Genomic DNA, 25,422 nt, shown 5'->3' on the forward strand with positions numbered 1-25,422 from the left:
ATCTGAAACTTATTTTTTTTTAGTCCAATAAGAGATAGACCTAGGAGAAGACAACATCCATGCAAAGTTTCAGTATATGCCAGTGATGGCTAACCTTTTTGTCGTCACATGCCAAAAGTGTGTGCATGCACGTGTGTATGTGTGCATGTCTGCCTGCACCCATAATGCAATGCATGTGTGACCCCCCCATGCTCACCCCACATCCCTGAGCATGCATGTGGGACCCCTCTGTGCTCCCCCACCCCCTGTGCATGTATATGCATCGCCCACATCTGCCCCGCCCCCCACAACATACGCAGCAGATTCCTGAAAACCAGCTTACCACTCTTTGTATGGACTTTCTATTTGAGGCACTCCTGAATAATGAGAAGCAAGCTTCCTATAACCTTCTTGGTTGACCTTACCACTCTCTGTATGGACTTTCTATATGCAGCACTGCTACAACCAAACCAAACAGCGATGCAGTTTGTTAAAATGCTCTCAATTGCGCCTCTGTAAAAAGTGGCTGGGACAGAAGGAGAAAGATGTGCTCTCTTTATTCAACACAGGAGGTGCAAATGCTGGTTTGTAGGCATCACTAAAAATTGAAAGTAAAACCACCAAAGATTAAACCTTGAATCTATATTCAGAGCTAAATTTGTGCAGACAGAGTAGTATTATCATTTAGTGCAGTGTTTCGCAACCTGGGCAACTTGAAGATGTACGGACTTCAATCCTCAAAATTCCTCAGCCATCTTGAGAGTTGAAATCCACATATTTTCAAGCTGCTGAGGTTGAGAAGCGCTGATTTAGTGCAAGAGGGATGACTAAAGGTTGAAACCACCCCATTTATAGGAGGATCAAATTCTGCCTGCTGATCAATAGAAGGGTAAATACGAGCAAACAGGATGTCTTTCATTTGAGAAGTCACACCTACTCACAGGCTTAACTCCAAGAATACACAGGAACAGCTCTTTTATTGGTCTGTGCACCTGTTTGTTTACTGCTGATTTGCCATTTAATCCTGTCCTAGGCTCATCCGGCAAGTCTTCTGTTGTGCCTGGCAGGTCTTGAAGATTAAGAGTTGGAAGGGACCTTGTAGGTCATCTAGTCCATGGCCCCTGCCCAAGTAGGAGACCCTACAACATTTCTGACAAATGGCAGCCCAATCCCTTCTTGAAAGCCTCCAGTGATGAAGTTCCCATAACTTCCGAAGGCAACTTCTGTTCCCTTGGTTGATTGTTCTGTCAGGAAATTCCTCCTTATTTCCAGGTTGAATCTCTCCTTGTTCAGTTTCTATCCATTATTCCTTGTCTGGCCTTCAGGTGCCTTTGAAAATAGATTGATCCACCCTCTGTGGCAGCATCTCAATATTGGAAGACTGCTATCAATATCTCCCCGATCCTTCTCTTCACCAGACTAGCCAGGCCTGGTTTCTGTAACCGTTCTTCATATGTTTTAGTCTCCAGTCCCTTGTAAATCTATAAGTCTTTGAAGACATAACCCCAGAATTGCCAAATATAAAGAGACCTGTGGGGTCCTATCATAATTCACCATGGCCAACTCACCACAGGACAAGAATTACATTAATATCAAAGAAATGGTGGAATAGAATCATTAAAAAAAGGATGCAAAAGGAGGGACAGGATGAAATGTGAATGGCAAAAATTCAAATAATTTTAACTTATGTTAAATAATGAAAAAGAATTGTTAAATTGTTCTGCAGTGAGTTGTTCTGTGGCAAGTTAGCCATGGCAAATTGACTGTGGGAAGCTGTCCCATTCCCTGTGAGCCTCTCCTTCCTCTCTTGGACCACTTCAGTGGTGGGATTCAATTTTTTTTTACTACTGGTTCTGTGGGCGTGGCTTGGTAGGTGTGGTATGGCTTGGTGGGCTTGGCAGGGGAAGGACTGTAAAATCCCCATTCCCTCCCTACTTCACTAACCTGCTTTCCAGCTCTGTTCTCCTGTGCAGGGCAACAAAAGAAGTCCCAGCCGATCAGCTGGGACTCAGGAGGCCGAGAATAGATGGGGGCGGGGCCAGTCAGAGGTGGTATTTGCTGGTTCTCCGAACTACTCAAAATTTCCACTACCGGCTAAAAGATATTGAACAAAAATACACACATGGTTGGAAAAAATGATAAAACACAGAGTTTTGAAACCTGAAATATTTTTATTAGGAATGGTACCTGAAAGTTACAGTAAAGAAAAAACGTATTTAATTATACATGCATTAAAAGCAGCTAGAATTGTATTTACTCAGAATTGGAAAAGCGAGAAGATACCAACAGAGGGAAAAGTAATTGAGAAAATATTTGAATGTGCAGAAATGAATAGATTAACATTGGTAATCAAAGAAAAAGAAGAAACAGAATATTATATGGTATGGGGTTTATTTTATCAATGATTGGAAAATAAAACAAATTAAAGTGGATTAGATGAATATATAAAGTAATAAGATTGTTAAAAAATAAAAGATATTTTAAATAACAGCTATAAGAAAAGGTGATTACTGTTATACTGATAAGAAAAGTATTAATTATAATTGTAAGCACAAGATATATATACCCAGTCGACACATGGTTGAAATGGAATTATTGTAAAGTATAATTTGTTTAAAATTTAAAAAACCCACAAAATTTCCACTACTGGTTCTCCAGAACTTATCAGAACCTGCTAAATACCACCTCTGGACCACCTGGCTTCTTGGGAACAGCAAAAGGCCATCCAGTGGCAAATGTCAGTGTAACTTAAGCTCAACAAGGGCAGCTAGAACATTACGGGGAACATTTTGTACAGCTGCTAAACCAGCAGGGTGTAGTGTCTGTCTCGCTTAGGGTTACCACTTGCTTTTGTGGGGGGTGGGTGGGGAATGTCCTTTTGTGCTGCACTCTGCCAATAGCTTTGACACTTCTGGTCCATGAGGTCAGTGGCGGAGACAAAGGCAGTGGCTTGCCAGGTTATCCAGAATTGTTTCTGCCTTGTGGATGGACTGTGATGGAGAGAGGAGGCTCGTTCAGGTGTCTCCTGAGCTGGGATGAGGCGGTCAGCTGGATCTGGGAGGCAGTCATTGAGGGAGGGGTGTTTCCTGAGGCAACTTTAATAGCAATAGCACTCAGACTTATATACTGCTTTATAGTGCTTTTACAGCCTTCTCTAAGTGGTTTACAGAGTCAGCCTATTGCCCCCCTCCCCCAACAATCTGGGTCCTTATTTTACTGACCTTGGAAGGATGGATGGTTGAGTCAACCCTGAGCCTGTACAGATTAAACTCCTGGCAGTGGGCAGAATTAGCCTGCAGTACTACATTCTAACCAGTGTGCCACCATGGCTCTAATCCCATCTCTCTCTCTCTCTCATCCCCCTGCACTCCTCTCTCTCTCCCTCCCTCCCTCCCTCCCTCTCTCTCTCTGTTCAGGTGGTGGGAAATATACCTTCAGAATACCTACAAAGGAATGGATGACCTGGCTTATCTATAAAGATAAGGCCGATCATCCTTTACGCATTCCAAGTCTTTAACTACTCCCAAACCATCCCTGGACGGGAGGGCGAATCCTTTATTTTTTTTAAAAATTGATTTGTCAATCGCTTACAAGACAATAGGTATAAGAATAAACATAGTTATGAATCCATGAAATGGATACATATAAGAAAAATAAAAGAAACAATAGGACAGGGACGGTAGGCACATTGGTGCGCTTATGCACACCCCCTACAGGCCTCTTAGGAGAGGGGTGAGGTCAATAGTAGACAATCTAAGGTTAAAGTTTTTGGGGTTTGGGGAAGAAATCACAGAGTCAGGTAGAGTATTCCAGACATTGAGCACTCTGTTGCTGAAGTCGTATTTCCTGCAATCAAGTGTGGTGCAATTAACCTTGAGTTTGTATCGATTGTTTGCTCTTGTGTTGTTATGGTTGAAGCTGAAGAATTCATTGACAGGTAGGACATTGCAATATATGATTTTATATACTATACTTAGATCGGACCGAAGGCGGCGTAGTTCTAGGTTTTCTAGGTCTAGAATTTCGCATCTGGTGGCATAAGGTATTCTGCTATTATCCTTTGCAGACAGGAGTGACAAGCCAAAATGGGGGAGGGGCTCAGGTGCTATTCAATCATTCAATCAATCAATCAGAATCAAAATAGAGCGGGAGACCCTAGCCCATTTCAGACAAACCAATCTCTTCTTTAAAAGCCTCCAGGCGATGGTAGCACCCACAACTTCAAGAGGCAAGTCGTTCCCCAGGCTTCATTGTCCTCCCTGCCTGGAGACGTCTCCTTCATCCCAAGGTTGCTTCTCTCCTCGATTTAAGGGCAAGGAAAGTTCCAACTCAGGTAAACAAAGTCACTAATCTAAAGGAGGATTAGAGAGAGGAAGTAAACATATGTTAGACTTTAACTAGAGATAATTAATTACTGTGCTAAACAGTAACGAAAGTTAAGCAGTAACCAAAGTTAACCAGTGATGGAGGATAACTAAAAATGTGTTTAAATGCAAGACTAGACTCCAATAAAGATCATCACGATTCAATTGTTCATGATCAAACAAGTCGACTGCCTCGTCATTACAACACCGGGCTTCATTGTCCTCCCTGTCTGGAAACCTCTCCTTCATTTCAAGGTTGCTTCTCTCCTCGATTTAAGACTTAGGGGCAAGGAAAGTCAGCCTGCCCGCTCTGGCTAATAAACTTGGCTTCGAGCTTTCCGCGGCCGGCTAGATTTTACTCGGAGGAACCGAGGCGCGCTTGCAGGTCTGGAGGGTGGTTTTGTATTTTGGCTCCCCCAGGAGAAGACCTGCCTCTCGGCTGGCGTTAGAAGGCGGCGGCGTTGGCGGCGTCCTCAGTCCGATTTAGCGAGGCTCGACTTCCGCGGAGGAGAGCCGGGCCAGGCGCCCACCGCCACCGCCGCCGCCGAGCCTTCCCGGTGGGCAGGAAGGCGCAGACGCTTAGCGCCGGCGGCGGGCGGGCTGCCAGCTCTCTCCGGCCGGGGCCGGGCGGCTCCCTCTAGAGGCAGCCGCCGCGGGTGAGCCGGGTGTCGGGTTGCCCGGAAGAGCCTCCAGCTCTGCCCGCCGCTCGCTCGCTCGCCGGTCTCTTCCTGAGGGAAAGAAAGCTTGGCCGCCCGAGGCCACGCAGGTTCCTCGTCTTCTTTCTCCCGGCGAGCGGCGTGGAGGGCTGCCCCCATGGAGGCGCTTCCCTCCCGGGACGAGAAAGCCAACCCTTCGAGGGATGCCAACTTCTGCTCGCGGCTTTTCTTCTGGTGAGTCGTTCCCTCCCGGCCCCCTCAACACCTCTCCAGCCTCCCCCGCTGCCCTCCCGAATCAGCCGCGCTTCCCGCGAATGAATGAGGCAGCCGGCCGGCTTGGAGCGCCCCGACTCAGGAAGGCCATTCTTTGGGGAGTGGGGGGGCGGCAAGGAAGGTGCTTTCGCCGCCCGGGGGAAAACAAAAAGGGAAAAGAAAAGAAAAGAAAAAAGAAAAGAAAAGAAAAGGAAGGTAGACGCGAATCTCCGGAGAACAGGTGCGGGCAGCTTCGGCGCTCGGCTTCGACTCTCGCGGTAGAAGCGCGTCTGAACGCTCGCAGGAGGCCAAACGAGCGGGTGGGAAACACGAACGCACCGCACCCCACCCCCGAGCCTTTGGCCACTTTGGGCTAGAGGTAGTCCTCGACCTACGAGCACCATTGAGCCCAATAATTCTGTTGTTAAGCGAGGCCCCCGGTTAAATGAGTTTTGCCCCACTTTACGACTTTTCTTGTCCCATTTGCTAAGCGAATCACTGCAGGGAAAATCAGTTAGTGACCCGGTTGTTAAGTAGATCTGGCTTCCCCCCCATTGGCTTTGCTGTCAGAAAGTTGCAAAAAACGGGATCACCTGACACAGCAAAAAATAAATAATAAACCAGCTGCCAAGCATCCCAACTTTGATCACATGATCATGGGAACGTTGCAGAGGTCCATAACTCACGTGAAAAAAACTGTCATAAGTCATTTTTTTCAGTGCTGTTTTAATTCTGGATGGTCTCTAAATGAACTGTTGTAAGTCGAGGAATACCTGTAATTTGAGAATGCTTTTTCTAGAATAAATGGAGTTCTGGTGACCCTTGACAGAAACAACAACAGATTTTTTTTGATATTGTAGACAGATAGGTCTCATCTTACAACCACAATTGAGCCCAACATTTCCGTTGCTAAGCAAGACAGTTGTTACCCGATTTTATGATTTAAATGAATCATGAAGTGGTTAAGCAAATCTAACTTCCTGTGCTGTCCAGACAGTATATGGTTAATTAGGAATTGGGAGTTGTCCCCTTAAGGGAATGCCTCATGGTAAATGTAGTTAATGCCTCATGGGAAATGTAGTTCATTTCGTGTGATCACATCTGTAATCCTGATTGGTCACTGAATTGATCCTTGGTTGGGCTGGGGGAGTTTCCTTTATTCTTGCTCAGACCCCAGCATCGTGCTGGTGTCTTTCCCTTTGCTGCATCATTATGGGATGAAGATCACTATATTTTCACACTATGAAGATGACTATGCAAAGATTGGACATTAGATGAATCTAGGATCCAATAAAGAGAACTTTGTATGGAAGCCTTTGTAGAGTTTACCTGACCGTCTTTATATTCAGCCAAGAAAGTTAAAGACTTTCTCCATTGACTTTGCTGGTTGGAAGCTAACTGGGAAGGTTATAGATGGTGACACATGGCCCTGGAACACCACAAGTGTCATAAATATGTGACAATTGCCAGGTGCCGAATTTTGTTCGCTTCACCATAGGGATGCTGCAAAGGGTGTTAAGTGTGAAAACTGGTCATAAGCAGGGGTGGGATGCTACCGGTTCTGCCTGGTTCTAAAGAACTGGTAGCTCTGAAGAGCAGCAGACACAGAACCGGTTCTGTGTTCGCTGCTGTTTGGCCCACCCACCCGCCGGGGCTCTTACCTGTCCTTTATTTCCTGCTTTTTCAACCTCAGCTGCTTTGTGCAGCACAGCTGAGGTTGAAAAAGCAGGAAAAAAGAGGCTTTTCAAATGTGGCACACCTGTGTGCAGCGCTTTTCAGCTGTCCAGATGGCACAGCTTAAAGTTTTTTTTACATGCGCGTGTAGTAACACCAGTTGAATCCCACCCCTGGTCATAAGCCACTTGTAACTTTGAATGGTAGCTAAACAGGTGGTTGTTAAGTTGAGGGCTACCTGTACAGGTGTAGGACGAAAAGGCTGGAAGCGATTGCAAATGCATGATGTAATTACTTTCACCCACCACGATCAGAAATCAGTCACCAGGTTTGAAAGAGATTTGAAATCAACAAAGCTCCCAGAATAATGTATTGAACTGGGCAGTCATGTAGATCTACTGAATAAATAAACAGCATAATTTTTAAATTTGTGACTAAGTGAATTATCTGAAGAGATCAACGAATGAATGAATTCTTTATTGGCCAAGGATGATTAGACACACAAGGAATTTGTCTTGGTGCGTATGCTCTCAGTGTACATAAAAAGAAAATATACATTCGTCAAGAATCGTAAGGTACAATACTTAATATAGTCATAGGGTACAAATAGGCAATCAAATCATGCTAGGAAACAGTCTATAAATCGTAAGGATACAAGCAACAAAGTTACAGTCATACAGTCACAAGTGGGAGGGGATGGGTGATAAGGAGTGATGAGAAGATTAATAGTAACGGTAATGCAGACTTTGTAAATAGTTGGACAGTGTTGTGGGAATTATTACATTGGTAATGATGATCCCATTTTTTAAAGAAAAGTTAAAGCCGATTTGAATAATTATTATTTTATTGTGGTTCATTGTGTAGTCAGCCAGATTTTAAACTGGATTTGGCATTTTTATCCACCTGTTGAGTTTTTCTCATGGACCTTTGAGAGGGAGAGGTTGTTTGATAATATTAAGGGTATTGTTGCAGGATGGAAGCTGCGCCAAGCAAAGCTGACTTTTGCAATTGAACTAATTGTGATTTTCTCAATGTAGATGGATAGATAGAATTCTTTTATTGGCCAAGTGTGACTGGACACACAAGGAATTTGTCTTGGTGCATATACTCTCAGTGTACGTAAGAAAAGATGCATTCGTCAACAGTCAAGAATCATAAGGTACAACACCTAATAATAGTCATAGGGTACAATAAGCAATCAAATCATACTAGGAAACAGTGAATATAAATCGTAAGGATAAAAGCAACTAAGTTACAGTAATACAGTCACAAGTGGGAGGGGATGGGCGATAAGGAGTGATGAGAAGATTAATAGTAATAGTAGTGCAGACTTTGTAAATAGTTGGATAGTGTTGAGGGAATTATTTCGTTAGCAGAGTGATGGCGTTCGGGAAAAAATTGTCGTTGTTTGTAGTTGTTCTGGTGTGCAGTGCTATATAGCGTCATTTTGAGGGTAGGAGTTGAAACAGATTATGTCCAGGATATGAAGGGTCTGTAAATATTTTCACAGCCCTCTTTTTGACGTGCTCTATACAAGTCCTTGATCAAAGGCTGGTTGGTAGTAATTGTTTTTTCTGACCCCTTCCTCTCTGTGGCAGCCCCTCAAATATTGGAAGACTGTTATCATGTCTCCCCTGGTCCTTCTCTTCCCTAGACTAGCCATGCCCAGTTCTTGTAACCGTTCTTCATATGTTTTAGTCTCTACTTAACAAATGTAACAAGAAAAGCTATTTTCTAAAGCACCCAAAGGCCAGACAAGGAATAATGGATGGAAACTCTCTGTGGCAGCCCCTCAAATATTGGTGACTGCTATCATGTCTCCCCTGGTCCTGGAGGAATGGAAGGTGGCCGATATAACTTCAATTTTTTAAAGAAGGGTTTCCAGGGAGATCTAGGAAATTATAGGCCTGTCAGCACAACATCTGTTCCAGGAAGATACTGGAAGTTTCTTTTAAAGATAAAATTACCAGATACATGAAACACTGACCTTGCTCAAGAATTCCTAACATGGCTTCATTAAGGGTGGTCCTGTCTAGCTAATCTACTAGAGTATTTGAAGGCTGTTAATAAATGTATGATTAAGGGTGAGCAAGGAGACGTAATCTAGTTAGATCAAAAAAGCCTATGACAAAGTCCCTCATCAACAACTCAGTAAGTTTAACATCCATGGAATAAAACTGGATAAGCTAAACTAAGGCTAAAGAATAAAAAAGCAAAACAAATAAATGGAAATTTTGCCCAATGGAAGGATGTAGTAAGATTTATGTTGATTCTATCACTAAGTGTTGTATCTAATGATTTATGATGAATGTATTTTTATGACTATGATCATGATTTATCACTTATTTTAGCTTTTATGTACAATGAGAGCTTATGCACTGAAGACAAATTCCTTGTGTGTGCCCAATGAATCACACTTGGCCAATAAAGAATTCTATTCTATTCTATTCTATTCTATTCTATTCTATTCTATTCTATTCTATTCTATTCTATTCTATTCCCTTCCCTTCCCTTCCCTTCCCTTCCCTTCCCTTCCATTCCATTCCATTCCATTCCATTCCATTCTATTCTATTCTATTCTATTCTATTCTATTCTATTCTATTCTATTCTATTCTATGTAGTTAGTGGGCCTCCTTATGTTCTATTCTAGAGCTGGAATATTTTAAACTAATAATAAATAAAGTGTGGCTCCATTGGCTGTGGAAGAAACTGGGGAAGCGCAAAGTCCAACTGGGCAGAGCAGGAGAGAGGTAGAGCAATTCAGAGGAAGACCCAGGGACAAACAGAGAAGGGAGCAACATGAGTTGTGTGGCTTACGGGGGAGGAAAAGGCACTGATTTCCCCTCATTAGCTGTAGCTGGGAACACAGTGGAAAAAAGAGGAAGCTGCGCACAGCAAGTTGTTGGGAGCAAACGTGAATTTATCTTGTATCATCATGGCTTATCTGTGTTCCTTGTGTCTTCCCAACTGCGTGAGTTTTGCTGTGCTTTCAACTTTGAAATTCCTTCTCCTGCCTTGTCAAGTTAATTACTGCACCTTGGTTTGTTTGGATTTTTAATTACACTTTGTACATACTTTGTTTTCGGACTGAATTTCCTCCACTTAAAGACTGTTCCTGGGAGAGTTTTTCTCCAGCCGAAAGTAACCTGGACGTTGGGGGCAAAGTTGGAGATAATAAAGGGACTCTTATTGCTTATTTGGCTGTTTTGCCTTTGTGCCATGTCCCAGGTGATCACAATCTGCTGTCAAAAAAGACCAACAGTATTTAAGGCATAATCAGAAATAGTATTGCAGATAGAGATACAATATGATAATTTTATTTATTTTTATTCATTTATCAGACTTAGAAACCACAAAGATATAAATCACAGGTGCAACCGTATCTGGAATATTGTGTGGAGTTCTTGGTGCTTTGCCTCGGTGAGCTGCAGAATGTTCAGAGGAAGGCAGCTAAAATCTTCAGATTAAGGGTCTGAGGTTTCTTCCCTATGGGGAAACGTTGCTTTAGTTCTTAATCTAGAACAGTGGCCTCCAGAACAGTGGCCTCCAACCTTTTTGGGCACCAGGGATCGGTTCCGTGGAGAGAGGTTTTTCCATGGACCGGAGGGAGTCTGGTTCCATGAGCTGCCTGCATCCTGTGTGTTTGCGTGGGCTGGTTTCTGCCATGCCAGGACCGGTGCCCGTCCATGGATTGGAAGGGTTGGGCACCCCTGATCTAGAAAGATGATGAATGAGACGAGGCAGAATTATGGTCCTTCTCTTCACTAGACTAGCCAAGCCCAGTTCAATTAATTGCCAGGCATCTGGATTTTGATCTCATGACCATGGGGATGTTGTAAGTGTGAAAAATGGCCATGAATTGCTTTTTATCTGTGCCGTTGTAACTTTCAATGGACATGAACTGTTGCAAGTCGAGGAATAGCTGTATTGACTGAGTTTATCAGTCATTTGTTTCCTCAGAAGGTTTTGAAAACTTTTTTTTTTAATTGCTCCAGCTACTTTTAAAAGTACATTCTGTACCCGTAACTCTTGGCATCTACCCAAAGAATTATTAAGGGTCTTAAATCTGAGATTTGTAGACCTACTAACTTAAATAGGCAACCTGCCTCTGCGTTCAGTTTCTCTAAGGAGGAATGGAAGGTGGCCAATATAACTTCAATTTTTTAAAGAAGGGTTCCCAGGGAGATCTAGGAAATTATAGGCCTGTCAGCACAACATCTGTTGCAGGAAGATACTGGAAGATTCTTTTAAAGATGAAAGAATTATGCATGGTATGGATAAAGGAGAACAAGGGGAAGCTTTTTTTCTCCTGTTCTTTTTGTCTTAAAAAAAGAGGTTGGAACAGATAGTGGAAGTCATGGGAATCAACAGCTTCTAGGCAGTGTGACTACCTTTCAAGACAATCTGTTAGGACACCAGCAGGCTTCCTTGTGTTGACTAATATTGGACTAGCTGGGCCAAGGGTCTGATATAACAGGGGCACTACTTATATTGTTATATTCTCAGGCCAGAATTATGAGTGCATCTATTTTACTGTTGTTAGCTAATTGTGAATTAAAACTGTGGCATGTTAGCACTCATCTCTTTCCTATAGAATGAAATATTTTGAGGACTATTTTAAAAAAAAGGCAGGATAAAATATTTTCTCTAAAAGAGAAATAAAAATCTGAAGGGAGTCAGAAACTCAGAACCCCAGATCCCCACAAGCAGATACTGAGCCGAGGCAGCTTTAGAAATGCAGATTTGGTAATCCATGACTCCCTGCAGCAAGGTCTGAACAAAGGTAAGATTAAACCACTATCATCTAGCAGCAGAGCTCACCACATTGCACAATCTCCTAAGGATACCCTCCAAACTTCCATCAAACTTAGCTCAGACAACCCACAGAGCCAGGTATGACCCCTACAACAGCCAATAGAATACATGTTCTTGCACAGGAACAGGAAGTTCAAGTGCAAAGCCCACGAGAAGGTAGAAAAACCCCTCAGTCTCAACTCCATATGGTCAGCTGCCCAGAACTACCCATGTGGTTCTGCTTCATCAATAAATGGACCTCTTTCCAATCCGCCTCCAGCCTCCATTTTGTCTCCCTGCCTGGAACTGGACCAAATGGATATTTCTCCCAACAAAACAAATTGAGTTTGAGCTATCTGTAGATAATTTTAGTAACATGGATCCAAGACTATGGCTAGATTAGGAGAGGACTCTTCTTTACCTCCATATTTAGTAGGGATCTCTAAAGAAAAAAACACTTTTGATTCCCAGAGGATATTAATTGCTAGTAGAAATTATTAGAGCAGTTTCACTTGTTTCATCTTTTGATTACAGAAAATACTTTATATGGGGCTGTGTGAAGTCTAGTAGATTCACTTCTTGTCCAGAATCTCTGAAATTCCAAATTCTTTTTGTTCTGTTTTTACATTTTTTCTTAACTTTACTTTTTACACGTTGGAGATGTTATTGTCTTCCACAGCTGTTAACCGTGGAATCATCCATCTTCATTTTCTTTAATTGAAAAAAAAAGAAACAATAAAATAAAACTTAGGGAGAGGCTAAAAGGTCAAAAGTAAGTAAGTACTAAGTACGTAAGTAAATTAATTTATGTATTTAGATTTGGAAGGCTACCTGACTCTCAAATAACTCTTAAGTGGCTTATATAGTTAAAAGGAATAAAAAATAAACAATCGAATAGAAAAAGGGCACACAAAACCTTTGCTCTACAAAATAATTCCTCATAAACAATTATCCCATGCCTGGGAGCAAAGCCACATTTCAAATATTTCCAAAACCTTTGTAGTGGAACTCTTGGACGTGGGGGGACGCTGTTCCAGAAGGCATCAGAGTTGGTATTCAGCAGGTTCTGACCAGGTCTGGAGAAGCGGTAGCGGAAATTTTGAGTGGTTTGGAGAACTGGCAAATACCACCTCTGACTAGCCCCGCCCCCATCAATTCTCTGCCTCCTGAGTCCCAGCTGAACGGCTGGGTCTTCTTTTGTTGCCCTGCACAGGAGAACGGAGCTGGAAAGCAGGTTAGCGGGGTGGGGAGGGAATGTGGATTTTGCAGTAACCTTCCCCTGGAGTGGGGTGGGAGTGGAGATTTTACAGTATCCTTCCCCTGCCACGCCCACCAAGCCATGCCCACCAAGCCACACCCACAGAACTGATAGTAAAAAAAATTTAATCCCACCACTGGAAAGCAGGTATTATAACAAAGAATGCATGCTTCCGGGATCCTACTAGATGACATGGTTTAATAAATGCTACCTGGAATGCTCCGCTCTGCCAATTCTGCCCAAGCAACAAGAACAAAGAGGGGACTAGAGGATAAAACATTCAAAGAACTGTTACAGGTACTGGGTATGTTTACTCTAATGAAAAGAAGGACTAGGGGAGATATGACAGCAGTGTTTCAATATTTGAGGGGCTCCTACAAAGGCGAGGGGGCTAAATTATTTTCCAAAGCACCAAAAAGCAAGACGAGAAACAATGGATGGAAACTAGCCAAGGAGAGAAACAACCTAAAACTAAGGGGAAATTTCTTAACAGTAAGAGCAATCAACCAATGGAACACTTGTCTTCAGAACTTGTGGGTGCTTCCTCAGTGAAGGCTTCCAAATAGAGACTAGACAATCATTTATCTGAAATAGTGCAGGGTCTCTCTTGTTCAAGCTGAGAGTTGGATTAGAAGACCCCCAATGTTCTTTCCAACTCAATTATACTATATTTTTTATGGCTGATCTTGAGTATATTTCCTATATTGCCTACTTTGTCACTGGGTTTTTCATCCTTCCCGTCGCTCTCAACCTCATTGTTTGGCTTGTTGTTTTGGGTTTGTGCTTGGAATTAAGTGCCAAAGACCCTAAATATTGTCCCAGAGATCCTTAAAGCTTGTCACTCTTCCTCCTCATTTTTAGTTTAAAGCCCCCCCCCCCATAAGTTAACCCTGTTGTTTTCTGAAAACATTTTCCTCAGTTCCTGTGATGTACAACCCATCCCTGGCCAGAAGCCATTAATATAGGTAGTCCAGACCATGGTTTAGGACAGGGGTCTCCAACCTTTGCTGGCTGAGGGACTTTTGAAGTTCAAGTCCACAAGTCTTAAAGTTGCCAAGGTTGGAGACCCTTGGTCTATGAATCTAAAGTTCTCTTGGTGGCACCAACCCTTGAGCCAGTGGTTCATTTCTAAAAACCTTTGATCTCTCATTGGATCTTGACCTATTGTTAGGAGTACCAATATGTACAATATATTGATACCAATAAGTATCAATGTACAAATGATATCATTGGATATCTTTTGCATATTGATGATGCTGAACCTTGGTGGATGACCTGACTCAGAGGTTTCTCATTGATATTAAACAGGAAGAGCATGAGCATCAAACCCTAAAGAACCCCACAAGTAAGGGATTCCAAATGTATGTTGGAGATGTAAACAAAGGTAAGGGACATTTTGGTGGAGTAGCTTGGAAGTGCATATTTATTGGTCTGCTCAACAGCCTGCCTCTTACAAAACTGACTCCAATTCCAGGCCCTTCTACAGTTTTGAAGAACACCAACTGACCTTTAATATCTGCATATGGATTTTAAATTCAAGGTCAAGTACAAAATCAACAGATAAATGAACACTTTCTGGCCTGCCATTCTGATCTGTGAGGCGGGCCTATCGTAGTATGCAGAATCATGTGAAATTCTCATCCAAGAATTACACAGCTGGCTCTTTTTAGAGCTTATTAGAGGGCTTTAAACATTACTGTTTTATCTGACTATTAAGTGCATAGGATTTTATAAAGAACATTCATAAATGGTATTGCACCAGAAAGAAAATTGTAGCGCTAAACAACTAATCAAAGTGCAGGTAAAAATTGTTGCCAACCAAATATTTTTTTGTCACAAGGCAAACCTTCTATATATCTATGGGTCTCACTGAATTTGCTCCGTAAAATACCAACAGCTAGTAAAAAAGTTTGCTTGTACCCCAATATATGAACTGTTTAAAGGGGCAAGCTACATAGCATATGCTCATTAATATGTTATGGATTTTTTAAAATAGAAATGAGTATATAAGATATGTCCTTCTTTATAGTTGAGTTTTAGCAGTAGTATCTAAAGAGCTGTTTTAGTGGATAGAAAGATTTTAAGAAGGATTTGCTGAGATGTTCTGCCATGAAAACCATGTAATAGGCTAAGTTTTATTTAAGTTATGCAAACTGTTTGACTCTTATGTCTGCCTCTATCTGCTGAGTGTCACTGAACTTTTTTGTGTTTCTCTTAACTGTTGGACAATTCTTATCAGTAATATTTGTTTCATGTGATAATTTCTGTAAACAGAACCAAAGGATTAGCTGGACAGTGTTTGTTTTTGTTTTTTTTGCAAAGCATCACCCTATTTTAATGGATTTATTATTAAACAAGTAACTCTTTATCCTAAAACTTGGTTGAGCTGATTTATCATGTTGTTTTGGCAGTTCTGTTTTGATATTCAGTTCTAAGTGTTTCAATGAATTGGAGTCTTTAAAGGCAAAATAAAATGTTATATATTTAAAAGAAGCAGATGTTTTCTTCCTGTTCTTATTTTCCATGCATCAATTTGGGTTTTACGGTAGATTAATACACGTTTTGGGGGGTTTTGGGGACTGTTTTCAGGCCATTTTTGGGGTTGTTTTTCAGGCATTTTTCAGGCTGTTTCCAGACTGTTTTGGGGGCAGTTTTTGGGCTGTTTTCAGGCCATTTTGGGGGATGTTTTTCGGGCCATTTTTCAGGCTGTTTTGGGGTGGTTTTTGAGCTGTTTTCAGGCCATTTTTGAGGGGAAATGACCTGAAAAAGACCCAAAATGCGCCCAAAGCAGCCTGAAAATGGCCAGAAAACAGCCCAAAAAACAGCCTGAAAATGGCCCCCAAATAACTTATTTTTTGGCCATTTCAGGCTGTTTTTTGGGACTTTTTCTGGTGCTCTGGCACCTACGAAGACCAGCTGGCCTGCACGTGTGCCCATGCAGACCAGCTGGCCTGCATGCCACCTTTGTCACACATGCCATACATTCACCATCATGGGTCTAGCATAAAACTTTGCAAAAAATAAATAAATTCCCAGACAGTCTGTTTGCCCAGCCTACAGAAATTGCCAAACAAGTGCAGGTAGTCCTTGACATACAACCACAATGGAGCCCAAAATTTATGTTGTAAAGTGAGACATTTCTTAAGGGAGTTTTGCCCCATTTCTATGACCTTTCCTGCCGCAGTTGTTAAGTCAGTCGCTGCAGTGGATAACTTAGTAGCCCAGTTTAGTGGTGGGATTCAACATTTTTTGCTACCAGTTCTGTGGGCATGGCTTGGTGAGCATGGTGTGGCTTGACTTGGTGGGCGGGGCTTGGTGGGCGTGACAGGGGAAGGATACTGCAAAATTCCATTCCCTCCCCACCCCACTAACCTGCTTTCCAGCTCTGTTCTCCTGTGCAGGGCAACCAAAGAAGACCCAGCCGATCAGCTGGGACTCGGGAGCCAGAGAATAGATGGGGGCGGGGCCAGTCAGAGGTGGGATTTGCCAGTTCTCTGAACTACTCAAAATTTCTGTTACCGGTTCTCCAGAACCGGTCAGAACCGGCTGAATACCACCTCTGGCCCAGTTGTTAAGTGAATCTGGTTTCCCCACTGACTTTGCTTGTCAGAAGGTCATAAAAGAGCATCACGTCGCCTTGGAACACACAGCAAAGGTCATAAATATGAACCAATTGCCAAGCACCTGAATTTTGATGACATCATCATGGGGGATACAGCAAAGGTCGTAACTGTGAAAACCGGTCATGCTGCTTTTCTCACTGCCATTGTAACTTTGAAAAGTCACTAAATGAACTGTTGTAAGTCGAGGACTACCTGAACTACTGGGAATAAATATCCAACTACTAAGAATCGAGGACGTTGATGCAAAAGGATGGCAGTTGTTCTTTGTTGTTTGTTTTTTTGGTATTGGTGGGTTTTTAATTGCTGGTGTGAGTGACCTAGAATAGGACAAAGGGTAGGCAGAATATTCAGAATCAGCACTATGTGGAACTGCGTGTCCTCTCCTTGTTAATATGCAACGCTCTTCAGGACGTAGTGATGGGTAGATACACAAAACGCTGTAGCTTTGATGACTTATTGAAGGGTTTCCCACAAGAAGAGGCACGGAAGCTGGCAAATGTTCCAGCATGTCCTTCAGGCTGCTTTCCTGTTGACGTTGCTGGAAAAAGAGGGACTTTGAAGAGAATCTCCGGGCAAAATTCCTTCCTCTGTGGAGTCTTTCCGAGCAAGGCCTTTGCTGGGAGGAGAGCAGGGGAAGAATGGTATTATTGTTGTTAGTTGTGAGGTTGTGTCTGACCCATTGCGACCCCATGGACAGTGTTCCTCCAGGCCTTCCTGTCCTGTACCAGTCACTGGAATGTCAGATCCTGTGACTTAGAGAAAACAATCCTCCTCCTCCTCCTCCTCTTCCTCCTTTTGGGGACACTTTTTATTAAGTGGGATCCATTCAGGGGGTGGGATGCTACCGGTTCGGACCGGTTCGGGCATACTGGTAGCTCCAAAGAACAGCTGTCCTAGAATTGGTTCGGTCTGACTTGCTCTGAGGATCTTCGGTTGGGCCCTTCCACCCGCCCGTGATCCTAAGTCCTTTTTATCCTCTCAGCTGTTTGGCATGGCAGAGTGGGTTGTTCTGCTAATCAGCTGAGAGGCTCGGGGGTTTTACTTTAGTCTTAGGACATGCGTGCGCAGCAAAGTGCGCGACCCCTGAACTGGTTGTTATGCCGATAGCCTCCCGCCCCTGGATCCATTCTAGGACTGCCTTGGTTCACCTGCCATCAGTTTTTCTTGCTAGGCAACCAGCCCATTTCCATTTCAATTCTGTTACTCTTTTGATGGCAATGTATACTTCCGTTAGTTCTCTAATCCACCTTCTATCTTGTCTTGTGATGCCGAGCATGTATCTTTCCATGGCTCTTTGTGCCACTCATAGCATTTGTATCGATTGTGCGGTTAGCGTCCACGTTTCACCGGCATATGTTACTGTAGAGCAGGTAGAGAAAACAGAAAACAATGCGTAAGTTAGTTTGGGCGATGTCTTGAGGATAAGGGAAGATCACAGGATGGATGGGCTCATGAATCAGGGTGCCAAATGTGCATCAGTCCGTAGGTATGCGCACGTGCTTATGGTTTCCAAAGCTCTTCAGCATGCCAGGGCATGAGCCTAGAGCAGGGGTGTCAAACTCGATTTCATTGAGGACCGCATCAGGGTTGTGTTTGACCTTGGGGAGGCCAACTCAATGTCACTCTTGTCGGGGGTGCCTGTGGTGGCCTGAGCATTCTGGCAGCAAAAACAGGCTCCTGAGCTCTCTTTTGACTGACAGGAGGCCATGGTGGCTGAAAATGGAGCTTGGGAGCCCGTTTTCACTGGCAGAAGCACTGCAGGCCGGTCCTTCACTGTTTCCCCGTAGGCCAGGTCTAAGTACCCTGCAGGCCAGATCCAGCTTCCCCCCCCCCCGGGCCTTGAGTTTGACATCCCTGGCCTAGAGACATATTTGGTCCCCAGAATGGGCAGGTCCTCAAATATTCAGCCCAGCCTTAAAACATTTTGGGGAAGTTAGGATTTCGGCTGGAGGCGCCTTAAATCAACCCACTTTTGAGTACAGCCTTTGAGCCAACGGAAAATGGGTTCTGCCTCAGAAACCATAGGAGATCATTCCCCCTTAAATTTTAACTAAAGGCTGATGATGTAGCTGGCAAGATTGCTATCATCTAAATTGATCTCCATTTCTCTACAGATCTTAGAAAAAATGCTAGGAGCATAGATTTTCTTCTTCGGTGATAGAGGTTGTGTGTGTGTGTGTGTGTGTGTGTGTGTGTGGTCATGCATGCATTTCTGGAAATGGCTACTGGAATAATTCTTGGGTAATTCATTGTGGAAAGCTGTCTGGGCAATAAACCAAGTTAACATGCGTAATTTATGACAGAGATAATTAAAGGAAAAAAAAAACAACCCCTGAAATGATTGCAGATTGCAAAACAATGTAGTTGTGACCTGTCAACTGACTCTGGTTTAGAAATGATGCAAAGTGAAATTTTCATACTTCTTTAATTTATATCATGATGACAATAATAAGTAGTTGAATCCCCACCTATCCCTCAGTTTGGAAGCTTTTAAATGAAAGTCACAGGAATATAGTGCAGTCTCTGTTTGCCTCTAAGAACAAAACACCATATACTGTAAGGACCTGCCTCTCCTTCTAACTCAAGAAAGTAAAAACTCCTGAAACTGAGTATTTCAAAAGGAACCTTTTACTGAGTAGAAGTGAAAACAGGACAAAGGTAAAGCAGACTCTAAATCCCCTTAGGCAATACAGTTAGACTTAAGGCATTAGAAACCCCTCCGTCCAGTCCGATGTGGATTCAGCAAATCCACAGGTGTGAAGATGTTATTGTAACGGCTGTCCTGTGATAACCAGGCATTCCCAGGGCCATCTTCCTCTGGCTTTTAGAGTGAAACAACCCACATGGCCCTCCCCCCTAATACATTCCCCAAAAGGTGAAAAAATCTCAGGCTCCTCAGGTGCCAGGATAAAGGTTATAAAATAGCAGTTGTCAGAGGCAATAAGAAAGAATCACATTCGAGGTTCCCCTCTTCTCCCAATTGAATGGCAGTATCACTTTAAGGATCTATTCTTGTATTTTCAAGAATAGACCTGAGCCAAATTTAAAAAAAAAAAAAACAACTTTTTTGCATCTACTTCATATCATTTAAAATACCAATTTATGCCACACCCGTATACTTTTATACCTTTTTATTTGCAGAATTTATTCTTTTTTTAAGAGCTGTATTTGCTGAGTGTATTTGCTGGCTAAGTGATACCCTAAATACTTTCAAGGGCAAGGACAGTTCATTCAGGTTTTTTCCTTTATTTGGTCATTGCAAATTCAAATTATGACTTGTGGGCCTCTATGAAATAGGGAAGAGGACCCATAGGGCACTATAGAACATTATGAAATAATGTACAGTAGTGAGAAATGTAGCTGAGATCTTGTCACTGAAGTAGGGGCTTCCCTTGTCCATAGTTCCTTAATGAATCATTAGAGAATAGTAGAAGCAGTGACAGGCTGAATATAGGCATTGGATTGGTTTTAGTCCAGTGGTGGCTAACCTTTTGGGGCTCCTGTGCCAAAAATTGTGTGCACGCTCGCATGCCAGCACCCAGAAGGCAATGCGTGTCCCCCCACACCTCCTGCGCATGCACGTGCAATCCCCACCACCACCCCCTTGCCTGTACTGTGCCTCACAGCTGATTCTTGGCTGGTTTGAGGCCTTTTTGGGCCTCCCAGAGGCTTGAAAAAAGCCTCTGCAGGACGAATAATAGGCCCGTTTCATCACTTCCGGTATTATAGGAAGTGACGAAACGGGCTTGTTATTTGGCCTGCAAAGCCTGCAGAGGCTTTTTTCAAGCCTCTGGGAGGCCAAAAAAGGCCTCAAACCAGCCAAAAAATCAGCTGTGAGGCATGCACAGGTGCAGTGAGGTAAGTTTGTCTGCGGCTCGCGTGCTGGTACAAATGGCTCTTCGTGCCACCTGTGGCATGTGTGCCATAGGTTCGCCATCACGGTCTGGGTCTACCAGAAGAGCATTTCTCTGTTCCCCAGATTGCTTCTCTTTAGCTCCTGAGCACAGGAGGAATGATTTTAGTTATTAAGTTTATTTATTTATTACTGTTTATTAAATTTGTAGTCTGGCCAAAAGAAAACATGATAAAAATGAAAATGAAACAAACAGACAAAACAAATGAGGAACTAACATCTTAGGGAGACATTTCAAATGTCAAATATTTGAAAGGATCAACTTTCTAGGCACATTATAGGTAACCAAGCATTACTTAATTACAAATCCCATGGGCTGCTCCAATTGCAACTATGTGTGTAGTCTAGACCTCGTTCTTTTTTTTTTTTTTTTTTGAAAACAATTTTATTAGTTTTAAAATCAAACAAACAAAACATAAAAACATCCAGCTTTCTTTCATAAATGTACAAGCAGTGTGTCGGTTGGTTTACCAGTTTTTGTGCATTCATTTCATAGTCTCAATTAAAGTACCTACCCATCCGTCCATCCATCCATCCATCCACCCACCCACCCATCCATCCATCCAATTAGTCTGTCAGGCTACAAATCAAAGAATGTTAACCTTTGGTACTTTTATTTCCAAGAATATCTGCGACTAACATGAACTCTTTCATTTCTCAGAAAATAAAAATATGATGGCGTGTGAGAAGTTATGGAATATGAGGGTGATCTTGAAAGACAAGGAGAAGAGATACTGCCTCGGATATAATGGGGAGGAGCCAGCAACTGAGTTACATCAGAGAAATAAACTTAAAAAGGACCCATCCTAATTTTTCAGACAGTAAAAAGAGAGAGTGGCATTTATACTTTCAGACTTGCAAGATTACAATGATGTAGTTTTGCAATAAAGTAGAATTACCGCGACTGGTTGAGTTTACTGTCAGGTCTGTTTGGGAGGCTGACAAGCAGTTTCCACTGTGGCCCTTGAGAATATCCTGGAAATCATGTGGAGCACCTTCGTTAAGCTGTTTTGGCAATAAACAAACCCTTCACAGATGCAGCCATTTTCATGACATATCGGCACAAAGGAAAAAAAAAATAGCGAGACCTGTTCTTACATAACAGGACAAACTAGCATTATTAATGATCTGTGGCTATTCTAAAAACACTAGCCCTCTGAAGGTTACTATATTAGGAATCATGGTATTGAGATCCAACATATTGTTATGTTTGTAATCCACTGTTATTTATATATTGCTAACAATTTCATGTTTTGATGAACATTTCTGATATATATAGAATGGCGTCACATAAAAACTTTGTCCTCCCAATTTATTTGTAACTTCTAAAGTCCTCCCTACTCCATGTGTTAGAATTTTAATTGGAGCTTTGTGGGCATCCTCTCCAAAAGTGTGTTTTTATTTTTCTGACTGTGTGAACTAACGTTAAATCTCTTTAAAGAGAGGTAGGTGTGTATTATGAGAGGGAGAGGGAGAGAGGGAAAGGGAAAGAAGAAAAAGAAATAACGTTAATTTATGTTTGTCTTGTACAATAATTACATGGAGAGTAATCTTTCTTTTGACAGCTGGCTAAACCCTTTATTCGTTATTGGCCATAAACGGAAACTAGAAGAAGATGATATGTACAAAGTTCTCACTGAGGATTCCTCTAAGGTGCTCGGGGAAAGACTGCAATGGTATGTAAATCCCAATGTCTCAGTACAGATAATTCAGTCATTTTGTTCTTGATAGTCCAATGTCAATAAAAGTAATATCCAAATCTAACAAAATGAAATTCAGTGGTAAAAAAAGTATGGTTCTACATTTAGGCAAGAAAAGCAAAATACACAGGCACAGTATATGTGGTACCATGCTCAATAGCAGTAACTGTGAGAGGGAGCTCGGAGTCCTAGTGGACAACCATTTAAATATGAGCCAGCCATGTGCAGCAGCTGCCAAAAAAGCCAACGCAGTTCTAGACTGCATAAACAGAGGGATAGAATCAAGACCACGTGAAGTGTTAATACCACTTTATAATGCCTTGGTAAGGCCACATTTGGAACACTGCATCCAGTTTTGGCTGCCATGAGATAAAAAATATGTTGAGGCTTTAGAAAGAGTGCAGAGAAGAGCAACAAAGATGATTAGGAGAGTGGAGGCTAAAACATAGGAAGAACGGTTGCAGGAGCCGGGTATGTCTAGTTTAATGAAAAGAAGGGCTAGGGGAGACATAATAGCAGCGTTCCAATATTTCAGGGGCTGCCACAAAGAAGAGGCAGCCAAGCTATTCTCCAGAGCACCTGAGGGCAGGACAACAAGCAACAGGTGGAAACTAATCAAGGAGAGAAGCAAGCTAGAACTAAGGAGAAATTTCCTGACAATTAGAACAATTAACCAGTGGAACAACTTTCCTCCAGAAGTTGTGAATGCTCCAACACTGGAAGTTTTTAAAAAGATGTTGGATAATCACAGGGATGGGATCCCTGTGATGGGTATAACTACCGGTTCTGTGGCTCTGCGTCGCGTGCGTATGCGCGAGTCGCATGAGTGCAATTTACGACCTGCTGAGCAGCACTGCGTGTGGGTGTGCAGCGGTTGGAAAAGCCCTTTTTTCCTGCTTTTTCAACCACAACTGTGCTGCACAAAGCAGCTGAGGTTGAAAAAGCAGGAAATAAAGGACAAGTAAGAGCCCGGGCTGGTGGGTGGGCCAAAACAGCAGCAGACACAGATCTGGTTCTGTGTCTGCTGCTCTTCAGAGCAACCGGTTCTACAGAGGTGGACAGAACCGGTAGAATCCCACCCCTGGATAATCATTTGTCTGAAGTGGTGTCAGGTTTCCTGCCTAAGCAGGGGGTTGGACTAGAAGATCTCCAAGGTCCCTTCCAACTTTTTATTCTATTCTGTTCTAATAGGACCAAATTCCATGTGAAAGAAGAAGTGAGCAAAACAAAAACTGAGGTTGAAAATCAATCTCTGGGAGTGGAATTGTGCATGTATGGCTATGTACACACTAAAAGAAAATACAATAATCAGTTATGGCCATTGCAAGCAAAGAGGTTAGGTCTATAAATCAAGAAAGGACTTGTTATTCTTCTCAGTGGAATGGAACATTGAAAAATAATAAAGAGAAAAAGGACCCTGCCTAACCAAATTTGTTATGGGAAAAAGAAAGACTTAAGTTTCAAAGTTTAAAAAAAAATTGGCAGGGGATGTGAAGAAAAAAAAAATCAACTCAGCTCTCTCCAGTTTGAACCGGAGGGAGGATGTTGGAGAAACCATCCAAAAACCATTAAGATGACAAGTACATAAGCATGCTTTGAGCCCATGGTGGCGGGAAATTATTAGAGACTCAGACTGGTGACCCTCGACTCCCTGGGCTAAAAGAGAGAGAGAAGGGAAAGCAAAGAGTTGTGCATTTCTGTTACTGTACCTGTTGTGGGTTCACCAGCAGCCTGTGCAGACAGCAGCGGAATCGGATAGTGGGGAAGAATGGGGGTCAGTCCGGGAATCTGGAGAGGACTTGGACGAGGGTCCTGCATCCGATGCAGAGATGGGGCCTGGACCATCTGGGAGTGGGGTGCTGCCTTTGGAGCCTTCGGAGTCTGGCAGCAGTGAGGCAGAGGACCCAGGGGAGCCTGTTCCCAGTGCGCGTGTGCGCAGAGCTGCTAGAAGGCGAGAGCAGCTGAAACAAAAGGGGCAATTCAGGAGTAAGGCTAGGAGGTGATTGCCCCTCCCATAAGGGATAAAGGACAGGCGAAGGTGAAGAAACCTTTGCAGGAAGCAAAAATAGTTCGTTTGGTTCAGATTCATTCTTGAAGCTCTTCGTACTTCGGTTGGTTTTTTTTTTTCTAGTTCATTGGATACTTCTGTTATTGGCAGCACTTCACAGTAAAGAAAGGTGGGTGCTTATCTGGAGGGACCGTTTGAGATTAATTCCGGCTGGGAATGAAAACCATTTCCAGCATTGCGATAAAATAAGACTTGTTTTTAAATTAAGCGTGTGCGTAATTATGATCTAGGAAGCCTTGGTCAGAACAGCACCCGTTCTCAACAAAATAAAAATTCATTTTTCCTATGGAATCTACTTTCTGATCAGGACCACCTTGAAGAGCTGATACCAATGCACTCCTATCCCTGTAAGTCTGTTAGGTGACTGCATGGCCTGTTAGTGACTCCACTGTTCTTCCTCTTTCCTGATCACATGACCCATCACGATGCCCTTAAGCCAGGGGTGTCAAACTCGATTTCATTGAGGGCCGCATCAGGGTTGTGTTTGACCTGGGGGGGACGGGTGGTGGTGGCCGGTATGGGCATGGCCAGGATGGGGGTGGCCAGGGTGGGCATGGCCAGCTCAACGTCACTCACTGAGGACCCATTTTTGGCCATGACGGCTTACTTCAGCCCTCTGCCAGCAAAAATAGAGTTTGGGGAGGCCCGCCCAGGCTCTGTTTTTGGCCACAACAGCCTCCTGCAGCCCTCTGCCAGTGAAAATGGAGCCTCCCCAAACACCGCAGGCCAGTCCTTTGCTATTTCCAGGGCAGGTCCATGGGCAGATCTAAGATGGGGCCGGATCTGGTCCGTGGGCCTTGAGTTTGACACCCCTGCCTTAAGCTGTGTTCCTCTTTTTTCCCCTTAACTTGTTATCACTTTACAACTTGAATTTTGTGCCTTTGCAGAGGTTGCCCTTTCTAGATCCAAGTATGATGCCAGGAGAAATCTTGAAATCTTGCCTTATTTCTTTCTGGGTAAGGTAGAATTTTCTTGAGTTGAACTTGGCTCATGGTGACTTCTGTTGAGCTGGAAAGTGTAATAGTGATAGGCTGAAAAGTGTGACTTCTGGATTCTTTCCAATGGCAACGGTAGAGAAGTGTTTTGCCACCACCTGTTTATTGATTTTTTCTCTCTCCAGAGTTTCCAGCATAGTCTATA

At 43.0% G+C, this 25,422-nt stretch overlaps 1 protein-coding gene across 3 annotated transcripts in view; it reads left to right on the plus strand.

The window, feature by feature from the left end:
* Positions 1 to 4,496: 4,496 nt before the first annotated feature.
* The window catches only part of ABCC4 (ATP binding cassette subfamily C member 4 (PEL blood group)), a 203,934-nt gene continuing 183,008 nt past the window's right edge, over positions 4,497 to 25,422 (plus strand). For all 3 annotated transcript variants that reach the window (XM_026708386.2, XM_087937964.1, XM_087937963.1), the window contains exons 1-2: positions 4,497 to 5,233; positions 22,080 to 22,190. In XM_026708386.2, the coding sequence (XP_026564171.1) occupies positions 5,157 to 5,233; positions 22,080 to 22,190 (188 nt within the window). In that variant the 5' untranslated portion in view covers positions 4,497 to 5,156. The remainder of the gene's footprint in view (positions 5,234 to 22,079; positions 22,191 to 25,422) is intronic.

This window comes from Pseudonaja textilis, chromosome 8 (assembly GCF_049901715.1).
Source record: "Pseudonaja textilis isolate UNSWEBS1 chromosome 8, rPseTex1.2, whole genome shotgun sequence".
NCBI classification, from domain to species: Eukaryota; Metazoa; Chordata; class Lepidosauria; order Squamata; family Elapidae; genus Pseudonaja; species Pseudonaja textilis.